Source organism: Geotrypetes seraphini, chromosome 5 (assembly GCF_902459505.1).
Source record: "Geotrypetes seraphini chromosome 5, aGeoSer1.1, whole genome shotgun sequence".
Classification (NCBI taxonomy): Eukaryota; Metazoa; Chordata; class Amphibia; order Gymnophiona; family Dermophiidae; genus Geotrypetes; species Geotrypetes seraphini.
In genome coordinates this window covers 175,000,149-175,025,864 of record NC_047088.1, presented here as the reverse complement: position 1 = coordinate 175,025,864, position 25,716 = coordinate 175,000,149, and the positions used below count along the sequence as shown (strand labels likewise).

The following is a 25,716-nucleotide window of genomic DNA, read 5'->3' as shown; positions in this document are numbered from 1 at the left end:
GCTTATTTAACCAATTCACTAATAGTTTTATACCACTGTGCGGCCTGGTGACCCAGAAAATCCACCTGAAAGCATGAAAATTCCAAACTATATTGAGTATTAAGACTTTTCCATTCAAGGAACCCTACTTGAATGGCCTGCTTCAATTGCAACCAACGAAAACATTGTGATTTATTAAGCCCAAATTTATGTTGCAATTGTGTAAAATCCAGCAGTTTACCATTCGAAATAATATCATTTAAAGTCCATATTCCTGCAATCAACCAATGCTTCCAGATGATCTTAAAACCGCCAATTTGAATCTTGGGGTTTAGCCAAATGGTTTGATTTGTTGAACTGCTGATAGGAACAGCAGATAAATTATTAACAAATCTTAAGGTTTTCCAAGTGTCGATTAAAATTCTATTTTCTTTATATAATCTGGGCATCTTAATACTAAGAACCTGACAAAGATGTAAAGGAAACATGAGTCGCCATTCCAAATATAACCAATCTGGAGTGTATTCAATGAGCTCTGGGAGGACCCAATACATACCTTGACGTAAAATATAGGCCTGATGGTACCTATAGAAGTTTGGAAAATTTACCCCACCCTCCTTAATTGGCTTTTGTAAAGATACTAGAGCAATTCTGGGAGTTTTACCCAGCCAAATAAATTTAATAAGTATCGCATTTAATTTTTTATAAAAAGACCCCTGAAAAAATACTGGAATCATACTCATTTGATAACAAACCATAGGCAATATCATCATTTTAACCGTTTGAACTCTCCCCCACCAAGACAAATGTAATGGATTCCAATGTTCACATAATTCTGTTACCTTTTTTATTAACATCTTTTCGTTCTCCTTCACCGTATCATCTAATATGGTTTTAATCCAAATTCCTAAATATTTTAAACCGTCTTCTTTCCATACAAAGGGGAAAGTGTCAAACATACTTTTTGTACAATGTACATTGTGGAAGAATTTCAGATTTGCTCCAATTTATTTTATACCCTGAAAAATTTCTATCAATTCTAACAGACAAGGCATGGTTGTGCCAGGATTCCTCAAATACAATAATATATCATCTGCATATGCAGATAATTTATATTCCCACTCTTTAAGCGGAATACCCTGTATCCCCTTTGCCTGTTGAATCGCTAACAATAAGGATTCTAAGACAATGTCAAAAAGCAAAGGAGATAATGGACATCCTTGTCTAACTCCCCTATGTAAATTAAAACGATCTGACAAATTATTATTTATATATAATCTTGCCTTAGGGGAGCTATACAAAGTTTGAATCATTTGAATAAAACCTGAACTAAACCAAACCATTCTAATGCCTGATACATGAATGACCATTCCACTCTATCAAATGCTTTTTCCGCATCTAAAGAAATAGCAAAAGCCGGTTCATTCATGTTTTTTGTTAAATTTAGTGTGTGAAAAGCCAATCGTGTATTACTAGAAGAATGTCTGTTCACCATGAATCCAGTTTGGTGTACATCAATAATGAAAGGGAGAGCTTTAGCCAACCTTACTGCCAAAATTTTAGCTAACAATTTTCCATCCACATTAATTAAAGATATAGGCCTGTAATTTGATACCAAAAGTGAGGTCTTTATTTGGCTTTGGCAAAACAATAGTTAATGATTCTGCCATAGTACCTGTAATACAACCCTTACATAGTTGAAAATAATAAGAACATAAGAAGTTGCCTCCGCTGAGGCAGACCAGAGGTCCATCTCGCCCAGCGGTCCGCTCCCACAGCGGCCCATCAGGCCCATTGCCTGAGCAATGGTCCCAGACTATCCCTATAACCTACCGCTACTCTTATCTGTACCCCTCAATTCCTTTATCCTCTAGGAACCTATCCAAACCTTCTTTGAAGCCTTGTAACGTGCTCCGGCCTATCACAGCCTCCGGAAGCGCGTTCCATGTGTCCACCACCCTCTGGGTGAAAAAGAACTTTCTGGCATTTGTTTTAAACCTGTCTCCTTTTAATTTTTCCGAGTGCCCCCTTGTACTTGTGGTTCCCCATAATCTGAAAAATCTGTCCCTGTCTACTTTTTCTATACCCTTCAGGATCTTGAAGGTTTCTATCATGTCTCCTCTAAGTCTCCGCTTTTCCAGGGAGAACAGCCCCAGCTTTTTCAGTCTGTCAGTATATGAGAGGTTTTCCATACCTCTTATCAGTTTAGTTGCTCTTCTCTGGACTCCCTCAAGTACCGCCATGTCCTTTTTGAGGTACGGCGACCAATATTGGACACAGTACTCCAGATGCGGTCGCACCATTGCACGATACAGTGGCAGGATGACCTCCTTCGTCCTGGTCGTGATACCCTTCTTAATGATACCCAACATTTTGTTTGCTTTTCTTGAGGCTGTGGCGCACTGTGCCGACGCCTTCAAAGACGTGTCCACCATCACTCCCAGGTCTCTTTCAAGGTTACTTACCCCTAGCAGTGATCCTCCCATTTTGTAGCTGAACATCGGGTTCTTTTTCCCTACATGCATGACCTTGCATTTCCCTACATTAAAGTTCATTTGCCATTTTTTGGCCCATTCTTCTAGCGTCGTTAGGTCCCTTTGCAGATCTTCGCAGTCTTCCATGGTATCAACCCTGCGGTAGAGTTTGGTGTCATCCGCAAATTTAATAACTTCGCAATTTGTTCCTGCCTCCAGGTCATTAATAAATAATTGGGGTAATAAAGAATTTTGGAATGCTTTATAGAATTCCACTGTAAAGCCATCCCCACCTGGAGCGGATCCAACTCTAAGCGACTTCAATACTGTTTCTAATTCTTTTAATGATATAGGCTCTTCTAAACTTGTTTATATATGATCAGGAAATTTTGGACCCTCAATAAGATTTAAAAATTCCAAACCATTTTGAACTTTATCAGCATAAGACTCAGAAGAATACAAGTCTTTATAAAACTTAAAAAACTGATTTAAAATATTTCTATTCTGAGAATGTGTAACTCCACTTTCATTTTTTATTGCTATTATTTTTGTTCTTCTCTTCTTTGCTTTAAGATAATTTGCAAGTAATCTTTCTGCCTTATTTGAACTTCCATAATACAAAGTTTGCTGGGAAAACAAATTTTTCCTTGCCAATCTTGAAGAAATCTCATTATATTTACCTTTAGCCTTTAAGAGCGCCCCGCAATGTATCTTGTTGCCATTTATTAACTAGTTTGGATTCCAACACTTTAATTTCTTTTTCTAAATCAAAAAGCTGTTTAGCCAATTGTTTTTTTATGTGTGCAGAATATGAAATAATATTACCTCTTATAGTAGCTTTAAAAGCATCCCATAATATTTCTGTGTTAATATCTACAGAAGTATTTATATGGAAGAACTCAGAGATCTTTAGCTTAAATTCTTCAAGAAAAGCTGAATCCGCAACCAATGCCCAGATCAGAGTTCCATGAAAACATATATTTATATTCCTGAAAGACCCTATTACTCTATTACTAAAAAAAAATCTCAATTTGCAAACTTCTAATGTATGACTATGCCCAAACTCATACTTCTTCCTGAAATTTTCTTCTTGAATTGTTGAATATTACTGTAACTGCAATATGCCTCTGTATAATTTAATTTCTTTTTCTTGTTGTTGTTCAACTTTTGAAAATATTAATAAACTTTCATGGGGAAAAAAAAAAAAAATCTATGGAATGAAACTGGACCCTTCAGAGATCTGTCCTTTCTTATTAATTTCCAAATATCTGATTAACATTCAATATTAAAATTTATTTCTATACTGATAATCCGAAAAAAAGAGAAATGGAGGGATGAACATCAATCAGTAAATATACAAAACATCTCATCATTTTAGTTTCAAAAAGCTTGTTAGGTTTTCATAAGTATTATGCTGACATTGTATCTCTCTTATTTGAATTTCAGTGCTGTTTCTTACCGATTTTAACTCTACCTGTATTCATTTATCTTTGTTTGGTCTTTTTACTACTATAATGCTTTTAAAAAATTGGTAACTATATGTTGAATTGTACTTGCTGTATACCGCCTTGGGCGAATCTCTTCAAAAAGGCTGTTAATAAATCCCAATAAATAAATTGCACACCTTTTCTTTGAAAAGACCTCTGTGATTGTGGAAAACCAAATGAAACTTGCCTTATAGTGTGAACAATGCAAAAAGAAAAGGCAAGTGAGATGTCCCATCCATCCACAATTGTTTTATTATATAAACTCTGTTATCGTGATCTCCTTTCAAAAATGCCAATGCAATTTACTAGTCACTATGCCACAACAGGAAAGGGACTTGGGAGCTCTGATTGACAAGTTGATGAATCTGTCCACGCAATGTGCGGCGGCAGCAAAAAGGGCAAACAGAATGCTAGGAATGATAAAGGGGATCATGAACAGATCAGAGAAGGTTATCATGCCGCTGTACCGGGCCATGGTGCGCCCTCACCTGGAGTACTGCATCCAGCACTGGTCGCCGTACATGAAGAAGGACAAGGTACTACTCGAAAGGGTCCAGAGAAGAGCGACTAAGATAGTTAAGGGGTTGGAGGAGCTGACGTACAGCAAAAGATTAGAGAAACTGGGCCTCTTCTCCCTCGAACAGAGGAGATTGAGAGGGGACATGATCGAAACATTCAAGGTACTGAAGGGGAAAGACTTAGTAGATTAGGACAGGTTGTTCACTCTCTCCAAGGTGGGGAGAATGAGAGGGCACTCTCTAAAGTTGAAAGGGGATAGATTCCGTACAAACGTAAGGAAGTTCTTCTTCACCCAGAGAGTGGTAGAAAGCTGTTATAGGGATTCAAGACAAAGTTAGACAAGTTCATGCTGAACAAGAACGGGCACTGGTAGGGCTAGTCTTGGTTAGGGTGCTGGTCTTTGACCAGAGGGCCGCCGCATGAGCGGACTGCTGGGCATGATGGACCACTGGTCTGACCCAGCAGCGGCAATTCTTATGTTCTTAACACATCACGTGATTCACATCATAATATTTGTGTACTTTTAATAGTGTAATGTAATGTAATGTAATGTAATTTATTTCTTATATACCGCTACATCCGTTAGGTTCTAAGCGGTTTACAGAAAATATACATTAAGATTAGAAATAAGAAAGGTACTTGAAAAATTCCCTTACTGTCCCGAAGGCTCACAATCTAACTAAAGTACCTGGAGGGTAATAGAGAAGTGAAAAGTAGAGTTAGAGGAAAAATAAAATAAACATTAAAATAAACAAGTGCTCAGTGTATTGTTGTCCCCTGAGGAAGGCACTCCATTTTGCCAAAACTAGGATCCTTGTTGGTACCTGCATCAACAGAGTTTATATAATAAAGCGATTGCAGCTGGATGGGACATCTCACTTGCCATCTCTTTTTGCATCATTCACTCTGTGACTGTGGAGCAAAGGCAGAAATATTCCACCCTGTGCACATGAATGAAACATTTCCAGTAATGCTGTGTGGAGTGAATAAACACTTACTGTCCTTTAGCGTCCCTCACATTTACTATTTCAGAGCTGTCTGTAACATCTAGCAATAACCGCAAACACGATGTGTGACCATTGATAACTGTCAAAGAAAGAAGAAAGAAAAATTCAAGATTTCAGACAGCAAAATTACAACATGTAAAGCAACAGAAGTACAAATTAGCTATTCCTTGCTTCAGATAACTCACCCACTCTGTCCAAATTTCATCACAAGAAAAAGGTTGACCAATATGGCATAACGTGCAGAGCAGAAATCTAAGGAATTGTTATAGTGTTTCATGTGTTCCTGGGCAAGTTCTGACACAATAGACAAATTTGTCATCCAAAAAGCTGTACTATATAAATCCATAGTGATGGCATTTTGGGGTTGAAAAGTAAAATAATTTGCAATCTGCACTATACAGTGGAGGAGAGATGTAGAGTTAAGAATGTTTACATATAGGAACAAGGGCAGCAGAGAGCACAGAGCTCTATGTGAACAATTTTCCCTGGTTATTACTATTTTTGTACTGCCACGAGTTGTACACAGCACTGTACAGACACTGAGAGATATTCTCTACTCTATTTATAATCTAGTGAAAACACAATGAAATTAGGGATGGGCATTCATTTACAATGAGAAAGGCCAACAACATATTTCATTACTTTACTTGTCATGATCAAACGAAAAAGAGCAGAAGAAACCACAATTAATGTTTCATCATTTGCTGATAACAGTGTGCACTCTTTATGAAAGCACAATTTGCAGTGGAAAAACAAGATATTACCCTCAAAGATTTATGGTTAGGTATTTCTAGAGTTGAAGGGTTTCTCAGAGAGTCCGTGAAACAAACAGTGGACTATTCACATTCTGTGTCTCAAAAGTTTGAGAATGTGGATTCTAACTTAAGTTCTTTAGATAAAAGATTAACTGTGGTTGAAACTCAAAGTAATACGTTGCAAGCTGTCTCAGTATCTGCTGTTAAGGATTCTGCAGTGTTACATTCTAAAATAGAAATGTTGGAAAATATGCATAGAGCGAGGAATCTTCATGCTAACAAAACTTTAAATTTTGTTGAGCCAAGGAAACTGCAGGAATATTTGGAGCAGTGCAAGCAACCTATGTCTTCATAATAAATACCCTCATTAGAGCTTATATATTTTTATTCATCTTAAAGTACACCGTGAACTATTTTGTTATATTAGAAATTTGAGTTGTGAGATGGCTAAAATGTGGAATTATAGTGGTGAAATGCAAGAGAGGGAAATTGACAGTGTTAATGGAATGACTGCTTTATTTGAAATTTGACAATATTTGAATCCTGTTACAAGCACAAGCAATATGAAACAGATACAGGAACAACTTGGTTAAATGTGATGGAAGATTTAACAAAGATCTTCGTGATCCAAGCTTCTTTCCTTAAACATGTTATGGAGAGACATACTCTGTTTTGGTGGACGGAGACTCTGACATAGTGAATTTCTTATAAAGTGGGGATTTGGATTGGCTAAGTAACAGTTAACTATGTTGAGCCTGTTAATTTTTGAATGGAAAATAGTTCTACTTCTGAATGATCTTGGATTGGCTTAAAAGGTGTGCAAATACGAGTCAGTGACTTGATTAGCTGGATTGACTCAATGACAGAATGATTGGAGGCGTATCTTGGAGAAACAGACTGGACTGGGAATCTTAATTCGACTGAAGCCCGAAAACTGAAGAATCGTCTTTAATGTTCTGAAAGCTGATGGGAAAGGTTTTATAAAGGGAGTTCTAAAGAGTGGAATGAATATATGGTGGAGTGGATGGAAATTATAAAGATTTATTAAATCGTCTGCTGTAGGGTGAATTGGAATTAAGTCAAGAAGGGAAGAGGCCTGAAAGGCTTGTACTATGAGTAGTGAATTTAGTTTTTGAACAAAAACTTTTCTTCATTGTAAAAATATTGAATGTAGCTACGCCCGGGTTCATTTTGTAAACATATTGTGAGAAGTATTCAGAAAGTTGACTAAAGAGCTGCCATCTTCTCGCATATAGTTCTCGGTCATATCGGAAGAATGTTGCAGTTTAAATCCTGTGCATTGTCATGACCTTCTAACCCCTGCAGCGCTGCGCCATATTCTTGTATGCTGAAGTTGTATGCGCTGATTTGGATATGATATCACATTTACTTTGGTTTAAATATTAATCTATTTACTTTTGATATTTCGCTTATGTAATGTATGTTTGGATCTATATAGTAATGGATGAATTTGATATAAATTTCATTCTATTTACTTAATTGATTGATTAAATGTATTGAAAGATTTCCCTTTATATTAGAATACAAAGCTTCACAGTGGGAAGATTTCTAAGGCAAAAGGTTCATTATTAATTTTGATCTTTGAATACAAATTTCATCATAACATTTTCATATATATAACTTGTTGGAAGGTTAATTGTTTGAATAGATATTAATGAGCATATGTAAAGCTATTTAATGAATTCTATACAGAAAAGTAAAATTGATATAGAATGAATATTATTAATTTTCAGAGGGATATATTAAAATACATACTTTTAATAAATTAAAGGTTTTCTCAGATAAAATATTGGAGAAGAGTAAGAATTAATACATGAGAAGAAATAAAATGGATTAAAATCTTAAAAACTTAAAATATTACTTAAAATTTAGATTAATTTTGAAGGAATTTTATAAATAATTTATTAGAAGATTATAGATATAAATTGATATTGATTCATATTGGAAAATGAGCTTAATAGATTATTTAAGATATTTTATGTTCAGAAAATGACATTTACTTATTTATTATCTTCAATGAAAAGTTGATCAATATCAATTGGATGAGTTTGTATGTTAATTCGTCAGATTTCTTTATGATTCAGATCTAAAATTGGGTAGCTTATTATAGAAGCTAATTAAGTATATTATAATAGCTTGTAAGGAGTTTTTTCTATACCTGATCTAAAATTTGCGTTTCCAAGTTTTCGTAATTAATTGGGGGGGGGGAGTGAGATTATATCTTAGATCTTATCTATTGGGGAAATGATTATTTATTAAACACTAATTATAAGTTGATTTATAGGAAGACAAGTTTTAGTTTCATTTAATGGATTTTAAGATATTTTCTTTAAATGTTAATGGTCTTAACCATCCGATAAAAAGGAAAAAAAACACTGTTATTTTTAAAACAACAAAATGCAGATATCTGTTACATCCAAGAGACACATCTGTCAGATATAGAATCTAAAAAATTGGAAGAAGGCTGGGTCAAACATTGTTTTTTCTCCCCGGCTGTTGGTAAAAAGGCTGGTGTTGCTATTTTAGTGAGTAGAAAATGCACTGCTTTGTTTAAATTAAAGGCTTCAGATCCTTTAGGAAGATGGGTACATGTGGAAATGAGCATGGGGAATACTACAATGGCACTTTTTAATGTATATGTCCCTAATTCGAACCAAAATGAATATTTTAAGACTCTACAACAACTGATACTCCCACTGGCTTCCTCTAATTTAGTGATGGCTGGGGATTTCAATGCTGTCATGGATCCTTTGATGGATAAAAATCCCAGTAAAATCATGAAATCATTAGGATTAGATAATTTTGCACAGTCTTGTGATTTGAAAGATATTTAGCGTTTACTTCATTTTGATGGTCGAGAATTTTCTTTTTGCTCCCATGTTCATAAATCCTTTTCAAGAATAGATTATATTTTTGTTTCAAATCAATTAGTACAACAGGTAACACAAGCAGCCATAAATCCAATCATTTTGTCAGATCATGGAGGGGTGTGGATTAAACTCAAAATTGTAGATCAAGGTAATAGTAGACCTGTATGGAGATTTGATAATACATTGCTTGCAGATCCAACATTTTGTGAAGATTTTCAATTAAAAATGAAAGATTATTTCCAACTTAATACCACAGAAGAAATCTCTATGGAAACCTTATGGGATACTTTTAAAGCAACCATGAGAGGTCAAATTATCTCTTTTTCGGCTTATCTTAAGAAACAGGTCAAAAGACAATTTTCCCATTTGGAGCAAGAAATTAAACTTTTGGAATCAAAATTAATTGACAAATGGGAATATTCTACATTACAGGACCTTTTAAAAGCTAAAGGTAAATATAATGAGATTTTGTCTAAACTGGTAAGGAAAGATTTATTTTCTCAACAAGCTTTGTATAATGGAAACTCAAATAAGGCGGGAAGAGTATTGGCAAACTATCTTAAAGCGAAAAAAACGGAAGACAAAAATAATTGCCATTAAAGATGAGAATGGTGATATTTATATTCAAGTTGAACCTATTTTAAAACAATTTTTAATTTTATAAATCTCTTTATTCTTCTGAGCTTTATTTAGACAAAGGAAAAGATGATTTAGAGTTTTTGAAATTATTAGAGGGACCTAAAATTCCTGAACATAGAAAAAGAAGTTTAGAAGAGCCTATATCACTAAAAGAATTACAAACAACTTTGAAGTCCCTTAGAGGTGGATCCGCTCCAGGTGGTGATGGTTTTACGGTAGAGTTTTATAAGTTGTTTCAAAATACCCTATTGCCTTATTTATTAAATTTTTATCAGACTCAACTAAATAAGGGTTGTATCAAAGGCACTATGGCAGAATCTTTAACTATAGTTTTGCCAAAGCCAAATAAAGATCCCACTTTGGTTTCAAATTAAACTTTTAGCTATGACATTGGCTTTACGCTTGGCTAAAGTTTTCCCTTTTTATTATAGGTAAGCACCAAACAGGATTTGTTGCTCAGAGACATTCCTCTAATACTAGATTGGCTTTTCATATGTTATATTTAACAAAAGCCATGAAAGATTCGACCTTTTCTGTGTCCTTGGATGCAGAGAAGGCCTTTGATTGAGTAAAATGGACCTTCATGTATCAAGGCAATGGAATGGTTTGGTATAGATTCAGGATTTATACAAATGATTCAAACGTTGTATAGCTCCCCTGTTGCTAGGTTGTATATTAATAATAATTTTTCAGAACGCTTTAGACAAGGCTGTCCCCTATCTCCTTTACTTTTTTATATTGTTTTGGAACTCTTGTTATTAGCTATTCAGCAAGTGAGGGAGATAGAGGGTATTCCTTATTCAGATCAAGAATATAAAGTATCTGCATATGCAGATGATATTCTGCTTCATTTGAGAAATCCAGAAACAACCATTCTATGTTTACTTGATTTGATTGTGAAAATTGGAAAATTTTCAGGATATAAGATAAATTGGAGTAAATCAGAAGTTCTTCCACTAAATGTACACTGTACAAAAGGTTTATTTGATTCATTTTCTTTTGTATGGAAGGAAGATGGACTAAAATATTTAGGAATTTGGATAAAAAATACGCTGGATGATACAATGAAAGTAAATGAAAAATCTTTATTACAGAAGGTAACAGAAATGTGTGAGCAATGAAATCCTCTACATTTATTTTGGTGGGGGAGAGTACAAACTGTTAAAATGTTGATCTTACCTGTGGTTTGTTACCAAATGGGAATGATACCAGTTTTTTTCCAGGGGTCTTTTTACAAAAAGTTAAATAGTATTCTAACAAAATTTATTTGGCTGGGTAAAATTGCTAGAATTGCTTTAGTGTCTTTACAAAAGCCAATTACGGAGGGAGGGATAAATTTTCCTAATTTTTATAGGTATCATCAAGCCTATATTATGCACCAAGGTATGTATTGGGTCCTCCCAGAGCCCATTGAAAATATCCCAGATTGGATATGGTTGGAATGGCGATTCATGTTTCCTCTGCGACTTTGCCATGTTCTTAGTATCAAAATGCCTAGGTTATATAAAGAAAACAGAATATTAGTTGATACATGGAAAACTTTAAGATATGTAAATAGTCTAACTCCTATTCCAATACATAAATCAACAAAGCAAACAATCTGGCTAAACTCCAAGATTCAAATTGGCAGTTTTAAAATCATCTGGAAGCATTGGATGATGGCAGGCATGCGTACATTGGAAGAGGTATTACCTAATGGTAAGCTGCTTGAGTTTTTACAGTTGCAACATAAATTTGGTCTTAGTAAATCACAAAGTTTTAGATGGTTGCAATTGAAGAAGGCCATTCAGGCGGAGTTCCCTGAATGGAGATATCTCAATAATCAATATAGCTTGGAATTCTTATGCTTTCAGGTAGATTTCATGGGACACCAGGCCGCACAGTGGTATAAATTGATATCTGGATTTGTGAATAAAAACCAAAAACTGGTCTTCGGGACATTTGGAGCATTGAGATCAAGCATCAAATTACTGCGTCTCAATGGACACGAATTTGGTCTTGGAGGATGAGATGTACAATGTCTGCATCTATGAGACAAACTTGGTTTTTTCTTTTACATAAAGCTTTCTGGACCCCTGTTCGTTTACAAAAATTAGATAGCTCTAAGTCTAATAGATGTTGGCGCTGTCATCTTGAGGCTGGGACATTATATCATCTTTTATTTTATTGTCCATTTATATTGTTATTTTGGAAATCAATATGGACCCAAATAAATAGGATGTTAGAAAATCCGGTGGCCTTGACATATGATACTATTTTATTTGGCATGTCAATGAGAGCAAAAAGTCAGATTTCTTCAAAAAACAACAAGCTTTTATTTATTTTGACTGGAGTTGCCATTCAACAGATTACATTCAATTGGAAAAATCAGAGCAGATTAAATTAGTTTCTGGTGGAATTCTGTATGTCATATATATAAAATGGAAAGAACATTAGCAATACAGAGAGGATATTTTGGTAAATTTCAGATTTGGGGACCATTAACAGACTTTTGTAATGAGCAATAAACATTTTTCCATAATAAGATAATTGAAATGAAGGGATGGGAATGGGTGGGTTGGGTGGTATTTTTTGATATTTTATTAAATCATATAATGTATAAAATAATATATGAATATTTTTGATGTATTAGGGATAGAAAGGGTGGTTAAATTTCATTATTTCCAGATGATATTATAGCAAATCAAGTGATGTTTTACAATTTAAATGTTATTTCCGTTGCACTTGATGTAAGTTATAAAAACGAATAAAAAATTTAAAACAAAAAATACAGTGGTAAAAATCCAACCACTATATTTTTTATCATTGTACTTTTTTCATTGAAAAAAATAAAAATAAATAAATAATTTTCCATCTGTCCAGGGTTGCAGGAGTAAGAAATTTCTGAATCATACTTTGGCATCTCAGGCAGCTCTTCATGACAACAAATTCCAAATACTGTTGCTTACTACCCATTCCTATGGCCATTTTAGAAAACAATTGAAGACCTATCTTTTTTCTAAATATTTGACTGTTTAACGAATCATCTTATTTCATGTAACATGTTTACTTTTATAACTTTTTGTAAACCTCGTTGAACTTCTGGTTACGCGGTCAATAAGCACAATTTATGTTCTTGAATAGCAGGGTTTTTATTTCTTTTCTGAAAGTTTTGTAGTCTGGGGTCGCAATTAGTAGATTAAAGAGTTGGTGGTCTAGTTTTGCTGCCTAAGTGGCTAGAAGGCCATCGTACAGTTTTTTCCATTTGATGTCTCTGATTGGAGGGTATGTGAATGGTGCCTGGGTTCTCCTGTGTCTGGGTGTGGTAGTTAGGACTAGGCGGTTGTTCAAGTAGGCTGGGCTGTCACCATTTATGGATTTAAATAGTAGACAGTAGAATTTAAATAATATTCTTACTTGAATTGAGAGCCAGTATGAGTCAAGGTATGCCTCGGTGATATGGTTGTGTTTTCTTAGTAAATAGATTAGTCTCAGGGCTGTGTTTTGTACTGTTTGTAGTTTTTTTCTCATTGTTGCGGAGCAGGGGAGATAGAGGATGTTGCAGTAGTCAAGGAGACCTAGGACTAGGGAGTGGACCACTAGCTGGAATTGTTTTCTGTCGAAGAATTTTCAAACTTGCCTTAGGTTTCTCATGACCGTGAATGATTTCTGAATTGTTTTGTTGATTTGTGGTTGCATGGTGCAGCATCTTGTCTATCATCATTCCCAGAAGTTTTAGAGTGGGTTGAATGGGGTATGTGATTGAGTTTATTATTTCAGAATATTTACATAAATTGGCATTTAAGCCCACACTTGCACCAAAATAACAGCAAGCGTAAATATGTGCACCTAACTGCGGCACTCTAATGCATAACTTAACATATTCTCTAAGTTATTTATGTATTTATTGGTTATGCCTATGTCACACCCATGCGCTTCCTCCTGTGGATGCCCTCTTGCCTTTATGCACTAAATAAGTTGTGCACTAAAGTTACAGAACACTAGTGAGGGCCCAGCTAGCACTTGTGCATGTATTTATAACAGTGTTCCACATAAATGCTAATATTATATAACTTAAGCATGCAAATTGGTGCCTACCTTTAGGCCAGGGGTGCCCAACGCGTCGATCGCGATCGACCAGTAGCTCAGGAAGGCAACTCGAGTCGATCGCGGAGCCCATCCCGGGCTCCGTGATAGACTCGTGTTGCCGTCCTGATCTACGGGCCGATCAGCCTTCCTCTCCAGTGTTCTCCCTAGGGCCTTTTAGCTGGGCGGTCCGCCTAGCTGTCATCTGCCGCTGCTGAACATTAAAAAAAACCCAAAAAAACCGGCTTGGAGATTTCAGCCCGTAGCGAACTTATGCTCCGGGCTCTAACGTGTGCGTGCCGGCTTCTCTTCTCTTCCCTCCGAAACCGGAAGTTATGTCCGGGGGGGGGGGGAGAGAAGGGAAGCCGGCACGCACATGTTGAGAGCCCTGAAGCAAGCGTTCGCTACGGGCTAATGCGGGAGACAGGTTAGTGAAGCATTTGTTCTTCTTCCTGCCGGGTCCTGCCAACTTTCTGTTTCCGCGAAGGCAGGACCCGGCAGCATTTCCCCCAATAGGTTGATCACGATCTTGGGCTGATCAGCCTTCCTCTTCCCGACGGCAGAATTGACGTCGGGGAGAGGAATGCTGGTTGGCCGAAGCAGGGAGAGCTTGGGGCCTGTTATTGGTGGTGTTTGAGTCCTGGTCCCCAATGGTAATGGCAGTGGCAGTGGCTTGGGGGAGGGCAGGGAGAAAGAAAGAAAAAGGGCAGGCAGGGAGACAGAAGGAAAGAAGAGAAACAGAAAAAAAGAAAGGGAGGCAGAGAGAAAGAAAGGGCAGGGAAAAGGAAGGAAAAGTTGGGGGAAGGAATGAGGTCTGCAGGAGAGGAAGCATACAGGCTAAAAGAAGGGAAGAAAGATTGGATGCACAGTCAGAAGAAGAAAGTGCAACCAGAGACTCATGAAATCACCAGACAAGGTAGGGAAAATGATTTTATTTTAAATTTAGTGATCAAAATGTGTCTGAATTTATATCTGCTGTCCATATTTTACACTAAGATCCCCTTTTACTAAACCGCAATAGAGGTTTTTAGCGCAGGGAGCCTATGAGTGTCGAGAGCAGCGCTGGGCATTCAGCGCAGCTCCCTGCGCTAAAAACTGCTATCGTGGTTTAGTAAAAAGGGAGGGGGTATATTTGTCTATTTTTGTATGGTTGTTACTGAGGTGATAGTGCTTAGAGTCATTTGCTTTGACCTCTTTGAAAAACCCTGGAATAGGAATGATGATTAACATTTTCTATGCGTACAGTGTGCTTTGTGTTTTTTTTTTTAATTTTATTGTTGGTAGATCATTTTGACTTGGTCATTTAAAAAGTAGCTTGCAAGCCCAAAAAGTGTGGGCACCCCTGCTTTAGGCAATCTGTTATAGAATAAAGGACTGATGGTTGTCAGTTTGAATTGAATTTATCTTCAATTGAGACCAAGAGCTCCTTTTAACAAGCCGTGCTAGCAGAGTTAACGTGTGCGACTTTTCATCATGCGCTAACCCCCGCGCTGGCCTAAAAACTACTTCCTGCTCAAGAGGAGGCGGTAGCGGCTAGCGGTTTAATGCGCGCTATTACGCGCATTAAACCGCTAGCGCGGCTTGATAAAAGGAGCCTCAAGTATAATCTCTGATAACATCTGATCCAAGGAGGTAATTTTGGAAAACTGATCTGATTGATGTTTTTGTAGATTTGTGGGATGTATTAAGTTACTGGTTTTATATTGCTTGTTTTCTTTCTGAATATTGTTTTCCACTTATAATGTCTATATAATGTGGAATACAACTATTTTATTTATTTAAAAAATTTATACATCACCTAAGTTTAAGTGGTTTCCAAAACAAACATACATATTAAAATCACAACACCACATTATACAAAAGCAATGTCTGATCATTCCCTACCTAATCACTGTATAAAAAATACTAGTCAATCACCTGCATTGTGTAACTAACTAACTAATTAAATAAAAAAAAATTAGTCCATGCTAGGTGAAACCTATAAGAAGTTAACAGCAGATGATAATTGTAAAGCTGGATGGAGGTAAAATACATGAGTTCATTTTCTCCCATGCTATAAAGCCAATATTACCAATGCCTGTTTTTCATCATGTCTCTCTTCATAGGAGTTAGAGCCTTATTTGAGTTGTACTCACCTGCAGAATGAAGTGGGGTTCTTTTGGTTACACTGTCCTTTACCATGATGGAGGCACCCTGATTGAGAAGTGCTTCAACGCATTCTGTGTGCCCTCTGAAAGCGGCGAGGTCTAAGGCAGTGCGACCTTGCTCATCCTTAATATCTAGATCTACCAGACATTGGAGAAGAACTTCCAAGGCTTGATGATGGCCATTATATGCCTAGAAAATTAGATTGCTACTATTAGTATTAGTGCATCAATTTAGATTAGGTACTTTTATCCAAAATGCTGCATGGTGCTTAGGAAAATGTGGATTCACATAAAGTTGGTCATTTTATAACAGGGCATCTAGGTTACAAAGGCAGGAAGGTGCCTATTTTATTTCAAACATTTTTATTGATGACAAACTTTATCACACAATGGTTGCATGATTAAAAAAAACAACAAAAAAACCCATCCAGTAGCAATATATCCCGACTACAACAACATGTTAATTGCTATCTAGTCATCAAACATTTTGAACAATATCATACCCTCCCCCCCAACCCCTACCTCCCTCCCTTTAACCCCAGTTGAACTTCCTGTCACAGAAAAGATAATGTCATCAACGCGCATCTCACACGAAAGGTCCAGGGACCTTGACTCTTATGGTCTCTGAACTGTACAACAACTGTAATAGAGGATGACAATAAAGTTATCTAATCACAGTCACAAGATAAAGAACAACCAACATCCTAATAAAGAAAAATCACTCTACCTGTCCCCCACGCAACTAAGTCAAAACATAATCGTCTGTGTCTAAAGGGATATTTTCCACCGGTCTGTCCCTGAAGAAGCAGATAGCATCATATATAAAAGACAGCCCTCCCCCCATCCCAGGGTCCACAGACAATTTAATACGCAATAACATCCAAACTAAGGAGAATCAGCCCTCCAACAACAACCTCTGATGTGCAATATCAACCCAACCAATTACACCCACCCCACTCCCAATCAGCATCTCCCCTATCTTATACATACAGAGCATTCAGTATGAAGCCTTGACTCCTCTGATGAGGAAGGTGCCTATTTTATAAAGACACACCTATGTGTATCTGCCTTTATAAATTATTAGCACAAATGTTGTCACTGTCAAAAAATACGTTCACATAAAAGAAAACCAGACATCAACCCATCATCTCAAACTAATAATAAATTCCTTTGGCTAGGACCCTCAACTGACCCACACTAAATTCCAAGGATTACAGTAGACAACACAGACTTTCCATTAGAATTAAAATACCAAATCTTAGGAGTAGAAATTGATAACAACCTATCCATGAAGAGCTATGAATAATCAATAATAAAACAATCTTCCTTGTGATGAGAAAGCTAAGATCCATCAGAAGATACTTTGAAAACACAGGCTTTCCGAATTCTAGTACAATCTCTAATGCTATCTCGACTAGACTACTGTAATATAACACTAGTTTTTTGCTCTAAAACATTGCTATCTCGTCTACAACTAGTTCAAAATGTAGCAGTATGACTCATATATGGATTATGGAAATCTGAACATCTATAGCCCTACATTTTGGTTCAAAAAAGAGTGACCAAAATGATAAAGGGAATGGAACTCCTCTCATATGAGGAAAAACTAAAGAGATTAGGGCTCTTCAGCATGGAAAAGAGACGACTGAGGGGAGATATGATTGAAGTCTACAAAATCCTAACTGGAGTAGAACAGGTACAAGTATGAAACAGGTCTATCTGATTTTGGAGTTCTATGTTTTTTGTTTAGTAAGGGTCTCAATGCCTTGATCATGCAATTTGATATGAGTTCTGCATTTGATTTAGTGGACCATGAAAAACTGTTACAAAGTTTAGATGCTATTGGCATTATAGGAGCGGTTTTAGATTGGTTTTGGGACTTCCTTATGTCTCGCACCTATCAAGTTCATTTTAATTTTGACTATTCTGGTATTTGGAGTAATACATCCTGTGTTCCGCAGGGCTCACCGTTATCCCCACTGCTTTTTAATGTTTATATGTCATCTTTAGGTGTGCAATTATCCCAGTTGGGGATATAGCTATTTAGTTATGCAGACGATTTCACAATTATTAACCCATTTGCTACCTCTCTTTCTGAAATTATTCCTAAGGCAACAGATGTATTGGATTTGTTGGAGCAATAGATGATTGAATTTAGATTGAAGCTTAAATCAGAAAAAACAAAATTTTTCGTCGCTTCACCTCATCCGTTTGATACCAAAACATCATTGTGCATCAATAAATTTAATTATCCTATTCAATCTACCATTAAAATTTTGGGTATAATATTGGACCAGGGACTAACAATGAAGGACCAAGTGGATTCTTTGGTTAAAAAGGGTTTCTTTACTCTTTGGAAGCTCTGGTGCATTAAGGCATATTTTGATGTTTCATCATTTAGAGTTTTAGTGCAATCTCTTATACTGAGTCAACTTGACTACTGCAACATTGCATATTCAGCAATTTCTCAGAAGAATTTGCAACGATTGCGAATGGTGCAAAATATAGCAATCAGGTTAATTTTTGGGTTAAAGAAATATGACCATGTGACACCCTTTTACCGGGTGTTGTATTGGTTGCCAGTGGAGGCCCGCTTGAAATTTAAATTTGGTTGCTTTTGTTTTTTGACTCCTAAATATATAAATGAACTTTTCTCTTTGACAACTAATAGACATAAAAGAAGCTGACATTTGAATTTTGCTTTTCCACCTGTTAAAGGATGCAAACTTAAAAAAACATCATTAGCATCTTCTCTCATATCAAGCAGCAGCATGGGGCAAAGACTTAGATCAACTGCTCCTTCTTACTGAAATTTATGGGGAATTTAGAAAACATCTAAAAACACATCTATTTTTGAAGTATCTAGGTAGTTAATTTGTAAAAAATTTTTATATTATGTAATTATCAGATTTTTAGGGTTATTAGTCATTAGTTTTTAACTCTCTAATCTTCTTCAACTTTTATTGTATTTCAAATGATGTAAACCACATAGAACTTCATGGCTTTGCGGTATATAAATAAATTGTTGTTATTATTATTATTAAATGTTATTATTATTTCTATTTCTTTTATGATTGTAGATTGTTAACTGCTGGATACAGAAGGTGGTAAGTGGCATAAAAAATGTTTTAATATACATATATGAAAATATATAAGCACATTACATGAAACCAGCCTACACTGGAAGCTTGTGTGCTGTGCTGTTTGTTTGTAGTCTCTTTAACTACTTGGATTTTTTGTGACTTATGTTTTTATATTTAAGACAGCCATAGACCCCATATGACCCCTGAGGAAGGCATTTTTATTTTGCCGAAACATGACCCTTGTTGGATCAATTGTTTTTTATACATTATTTGTTTTTTAGCTTGTAGGTCACGTAACTGTATACACTCTTTGTGGATTGTTTTTAAGATTATTGGTTTTAAGTTATTTTGACACTAATTAAACTACAAATCGGTACATCCAATCTTCTGTTCCACAATCTTTTTGTTTTGCAGAGTCTGTAAGTTACAGAACACAAATCTTCACAATCTCAGTCCAAGCATTTATATCCTATGGCTTGCACTTAAACTTATCTTTGCATATATGCCTGGCTATACTAGTATTCTATAAAGAAGAGTAGGCGTCTACTTTCTTTTATGGAATAGGCTCCAATTATGCATTCTCTAGGCATCTACCGTATTTTCGCGGATATAACGCGCGCGTTATACATGATTTTACGTACCGCGCATACCCCTCGCGCGTTATATGCCTGAGCGCGGTATACAAAAGTTTTTAAACATAGTTCCCACCCCGCCCGACGCCCGATTCACCCCCCCAGCAGGACCGCTCGCACCCCAACCCCGAACGACCGCTCGCACGCGTTCCCACCCGCACCCGCATCCACGATCGGAGCAAGAGGGAGCCCAAGCCCTCTTGCCCGGCCGACTCCCCGACGTCCGATACATCCCCCCCCCGGCAGGACCACTCTCACCCTCACCCCGAAGGACCGCCGACTCCCCAACAATATCGGGCCAGGAGGGAGCCCAAACCCTCCTGGCCACGGCGACCCCCTAACCCCACCCCGCACTACATTACGGGCAGGAGGGATCCCAGGCCCTCCTGCCCTCGACGCAAACCCCCTCCCCCCAACGACCGCCCCCCCCCCAAGAACCTCCGCCCGTCCCCCAGCCGACCCGCGACCCCCCTGGCCGACCCCCACGACACCCCCACCCGCCTTCCCCGTACTTTGTGTAGTTGGGCCAGAAGGGAGCCCAAACCCTCCTGGCCACGGCGACCCCCTAACCCCACCCCGCACTACATTACGGGCAGGAGGGATCCCAGGCCCTCCAGCCCTCGACGCAAACCCCCCTCCCTCCAACGACCGCCCCCCCCCAAGAACCTCCGACCGCCCCCCCAGCCGACCCGCGACCCCCCTGGCCGACCCCCCCACCCCCCTCCCCCGTACCTTTGGAAGTTGGCCGGACAGACGGGAGCCAAACCCGCCTGTCCGGCAGGCAGCCAACGAAGGAATGAGGCCGGATTGGCCCATCCGTCCTAAAGCTCCGCCTACTGGTGGGGCCTAAGGCGCGTGGGCCAATCAGAATAGGCCCTGGAGCCTTAGGTCCCACCTGGGGGCGCGGCCTGAGGCACATGGGCCAAACCCGACCATGTGTCTCAGGCCGCGCCCCCAGGTGGGACCTAAGGCTCCAGGGCCTATTCTGATTGGCCCACGCGCCTTAGGCCCCACCAGTAGGCGGAGCTTTAGGACGGATGGGCCAATCCGGCCTCATTCCTTCGTTGGCTGCCTGCCGGACAGGCGGGTTTGGCTCCCGTCTGTCCGGCCAACTTCCAAAGGTACGGGGAAGGGGGGTGGGGGGGTCGGCCAGGGGGGTCGCGGGTCGGTCGGAGGTTCTTGGGGGGGGCGGTCGTTGGAGGGAGGGGGGTTTGCGTCGAGGGCAGGAGGGCCTGGGATCCCTCCTGCCCGTAATGTAGTGCGGGGTGGGGTTAGGGGGTCGCCGTGGCCAGGAGGGTTTGGGCTCCCTTCTGGCCCAACTACACAAAGTACGGGGAAGGCGGGTGGGGGTGTCGTGGGGGTCGGCCAGGGGGGTCGCGGGTCGGCTGGGGGACGGGCGGAGGTTCTTGGGGGGGGGCGGTCGTTGGGGGGAGGGGGTTTGCGTCGAGGGCAGGAGGGCCTGGGATCCCTCCTGCCCGTAATGTAGTGCGGGGTGGGGTTAGGGGGTCGCCGTGGCCAGGAGGATTTGGGCTCCCTCCTGGCCCAATATTGTCGGGGAGTCGGCGGTCCTTCGGGGTGGGGGTGCGAGTGGTCCTGCCGAGGGGGGAGAAGAATCGGATGTCGAGGGGGGGCATCAGGCTTTCAGGATGGGGACAGGACTTCAAGGGGGGACAGGCAGATCTTCAAGGGGGACAGGCAGACCTTCAAGGGGGACAGGACTTCAAGGGGGGACAGGCAGACCTTCAAGGGGGGACAGGCAGACCTTCAAGGGGGGACAGGCACGGAGAGGCGGGGCAGTGCACCGAAAGTCAGGGCGGGTGAACGGTGAGTCGGGGCAACCAGAGGAGAGTCGGGGCAGTGCACCGAAAGTCAGGGTGAGTCGGGGCAACCAGAGGAGAGTCGGGGCAGTGCACCGAAAGTCAGGGTGAGTCGGGACAACCAGATGAGAGTCGGGGAGGGCGAAAGGAGAGTCGGGGTGGCCAGAGGAGAGTCGGGGAGAGCGAAAGGAGAGTCGGGGTGGCCAGAGGAGAGTCGGGCAGCATGCGCGTTATATGCCTGAGCGCGGTATAGAAAAGTTTTTGTACATATCATCGTGATTTCTGCGCGCTATACCCCTGTGCGCGTTTTACAATGGTGCGCGTTATATCCGCGAAAATACGGTAAATGTAGATGCCCCTGGATAGTTACCTTCTCTACGACAGGGTGCTTAAAAGTTCTCAGCCTAACAAAATAGAGACTGACATAAATATGATTCAATCAATGATCTGAAACAATGTCAAAACATAGAATTTTGTTTCTGCAAATTGGCACTTAATGAAATAAGATAACACTCTTTTCCGCTAGTGGCAAAATAACGCTCTGAATTTAGGAAGTTGGTTGGGCTGAGAACTTTTCAACACCACCTTGTATGCACATAAATGTTTAGAATACTAGCAGTTATATGCACACACAGGTGCATGTATGCCAATATTCTAAGGCTTATTTTGTAACTGGGGGTGAGGGGATTCTGTACAGGTCACCCAAGGTTAGGCACCGGATGAACTGCACTAAGCACAAATCTTATAAAGGTTTCTAGCTTAGTATGCATTATGGCCCAGATTCTCTAAAGGCGCTGTTGTTGGCAGCCATCTTACAACTGGCCACCAATCACGTGTCAATCACACAATGGCGTCGTTTAGAGCACAGTTCTTCAACCGCCGGTCCACGGACCGGTGGTGGTCCGCAGAAAATTCCTGCCGGTCCGCACAGGACCGGCGAGATAAACATCTTCAATTTCCAGCCGGTCCGCACAGGACCAGCAAGATCGAGGAGCGCAGAGCCGGAGAGTTAATGGGGAGCCTCAGACTGTGCTTTCTTCCCTCCCAGCGGCTCTCCTTACAAGCGCAGCGATTCAGGAAGGAAGCCTTGGAGCTTTTGCTGATTCGGGCCGCCTCTGATGATGCAACTTCCGCTTTCCTCAGAGGCGGTGCGACCCAACAAAGGACCCGAGGCTGCCTTACTGAATCGCAGCACTGGCAAGTAAGGAGAGTTGCTGGGAGGGGAGAAAGCTGCTGGACATGGTGAAAAAAAAAAAGGTTCTTCTTTCAGACTAAGGGGGTGGCCATGGGGGCCACGGTGGCCCCGTCCGTCGCCTGCCTATACATGTCTGAATATGAAGACAAATATGTCTACACTTCTAGATGGTTTAGTAAAGTTGGTCTATGGAGAAGGTAAATAGACGATGTCTTCTTCTTGTGGAATGGGGAGTGTGACGAATTGGAAGAATTCCTAAAAGAGTTGAATCAGGCAGATCCTAATATAACTCTTACTCATGAAGTAAGTAGTGACAGGGTATCCTTTTTGGATATCCAAGTAGTAAAATCTCAGATCAACTCTCAAGTATGTTATGATACTACTCTGTATAGGAAACCTTCCGATCGAAACACTCTCCTACACTATCATAGTCATCATCCAAAACCCCTCAGGGACAGCATCCCGGTGGGACAATTTTTAAGGTTGCGGAGGATCTGCTCTGACGAGTGGGACTTTCAACAGCAGGCCACGCTTTTATACACAAAGTTTTTGGAGAGAGGTTACCCTCCCCGGGTAGTCAAACGAGCATGGAAGAGAGCCCGTAACTGCCAGCGGGAGTGGCTATTTCATCCCCAACAAAGGGAGAACAGTGGGGCCGTAGTATGTGTATTGCCTTATTCCAATCGAAGTCAACAAATTAGAAAAATTATTTTGAAACACTGGCCAGTGCTGCAGGTACATGAGAGCTTGAATGACATCCCTTTATTTGCTCACACTAGGGGCCGGAATTTAGGTCAGATTTTGAAACACCGTGACCCTGTCCAACAGAATAGAGAGGGTCCTCATGTACGTTGTCATCAGTGTGTGTATTGCCCTCATGTCCTCAACACTGACCGAGTGATAATTCCTCAAACAGGGGGCAAGAAATTCTATTTAAGAACAGGTACTAATTGTTTGTCATCTGCAGTAATATATTGTATTATTTGCCCTTGTAGGCTATATTATATAGGACACACTCGGCGTGCTATTAAAATTCGCATTGCCGAACATTTGAGCAATATAAGATGCAAACGTGTTACTGCCCCCTTAGTCAGTCATTGGATTGAACAACAGCACTCCATTGAGGAATTACAATATACTGTTCTTATGTGTGCTCATAAAAAATCTGGAAATATTACTCAACATCTTCTTTATTTAGAGCAGAAGTTTATATTTCAATGGCATACCTTGGCCCCAGCAGGATTAAACAATGATATTGAATGGTTTCAACTATAATCTTTCACTCATGATGTAAGGAGTGATGATGTAATAGGTAGTAAAGGGGAGTGTATTTAAAGCATGGCCTGCTGGGAAGTTCCTCTTGTCAGCAGTGCGTGTGTGTGCAGTATGGAGTGTTTGTGCCGGTAAGTTGCAGAGAGAGTGCTTATATTGAGTATTTCAAAATGTATTGCTTATTAAGTTAGCTAGCTGTGTGGTGCAGTGCTGATTTGAGTCATCTTGTAATTGTAGTACCCCTCCTGAAGAAGCCAGCGGGTGAAACCTAGGTTGGGGGGTCGGTATTGTGAATAAATGGAGGAGCCCGGAGCAGCTATGTGTATCATCCACACCATTCAAAGTTAAGTTGCTGTTAAATTTATTATTTTATTTTCTTCAAGTTTATGTGTTGTTATCTAGTCTTTGTTTGGTGGAGGAGACTGTGAACAACAATGATGGTCTCCTTAACAGCTGCTCCGTGAACTTGTTTCACCGGACCTCAGCTGCGGGTCTTAGTGTTCACTTAACCACATCAACTTGTGTTGTAATTTGTGTTTGAAGTAAAACAAAGGTGATTAGTACAACAGTGATTTATAAGTATCACCTTGGATAAATATATTCCCTTGCTGTTTTTTGAAAAAAAAAAAAAGGACAGCTGTTACTGGACCTGGAGAGGGAGGAGAGATGCTGCTGGGAGGGGAGGAGGGAAAGGAGTCTGGGAAGCTGCTGGGCATGCTGAAAAAGGGATAGCTGCTACTGGACCTAGAGAGGGAGGAGAGATGCTGCTGGGAGGGGAGGAGGGAAAGGAGTCTGGGAAGCTGCTGGGCATGGTGAAAAAGGGATAGCTGCTACTGGACCTAGAGAAGGAGAAAGAGAGATGCTGCTGGGAGGGGAGGAGGGAAAGGAGTCTGGGAAGCTGCTGAGCAAGGGGAAAAAGGGAGAGCTGCTACTGGACTGGAGAGGAAGAAGGAGAGATGCTGCTGGGAGGGGAGGAGGGAAAGGAGTCTGGGAAGCTGCTGGGCATGGTGAAAAAGGGATAGCTGCTGCTGGACCTAGAGAGGGAGAAGGAGAGATGCTGCTGGGAGGGGAGGAGGGAAAGGAGTCTGGGAAGCTGCTGGGCAAGGGGAAAAAGGGACAGCTGCTACTGGACCTGGAGAGGGAGAAGGAGAGATGCTGCTGGGAGGGGAGGAGGGAAAGGAGTCTGGGAAGCTGCTGGGCAAGGGGAAAAAGGGACAGCTGCTATTGGACCTGGAGAGGGAGAAGGAGAGATGCTGCTGGAAGGGGAGGAGGGAAAGGAGTCTGGGAAGCTGCTGGGCAAGGGGAAAAGGGACAGCTGCTACTGGACCTGGAGAGGGAGAAGGAGAGATGCTGCTGGGAGGGGAGGAGGGAAAGGAGTCTGGGAAGCTGCTGGGCAAGGGGAAACAAGGGACAGCTGCTACTGGACCTGGAGGGAGGGAGAAGGAGAGATGCTGCTGAGAGGGGAGGAGGGAAAGGAAAGGGAAGAGAGTTACTGCTGGACGGGGGGGGGGGGGAGGAGGGAAGGGAGAAGAAAAAAGGAAGGAAACAGCTTACAGGGAGTTTAGAGGAGGGGAAGGGGAGAGACAGGAATGAGATGGGAAGGGGGGTCATCAGAGAAATTAAGAGGGACAAAGATGCTAGATCTGGTGTAGGAGAGATAAAAATGAAGAGAGCAGTGAAGCTGGAATGAATCGTGTAAAAAGGAGAGAGGGGCATAGGCTGGATAGAAAGGGGAGGGGGGCATAGAAAGAAGA

At 40.3% G+C, this 25,716-nt stretch overlaps 1 protein-coding gene across 13 annotated transcripts in view; it reads right to left on the bottom strand.

The window, feature by feature from the left end:
- Positions 1 to 25,716, bottom strand: part of ANKRD44 (ankyrin repeat domain 44) — a 417,689-nt gene that overhangs the window by 46,604 nt on the left and 345,369 nt on the right. For all 13 annotated transcript variants that reach the window (XM_033944467.1, XM_033944471.1, XM_033944473.1 and 10 more), the window contains 2 exons: positions 15,952 to 16,153; positions 5,458 to 5,545 (listed from right to left, as the gene is read on the bottom strand). In XM_033944467.1, coding sequence (XP_033800358.1) covers positions 5,458 to 5,545; positions 15,952 to 16,153 — 290 coding nt within the window. The remainder of the gene's footprint in view (positions 1 to 5,457; positions 5,546 to 15,951; positions 16,154 to 25,716) is intronic.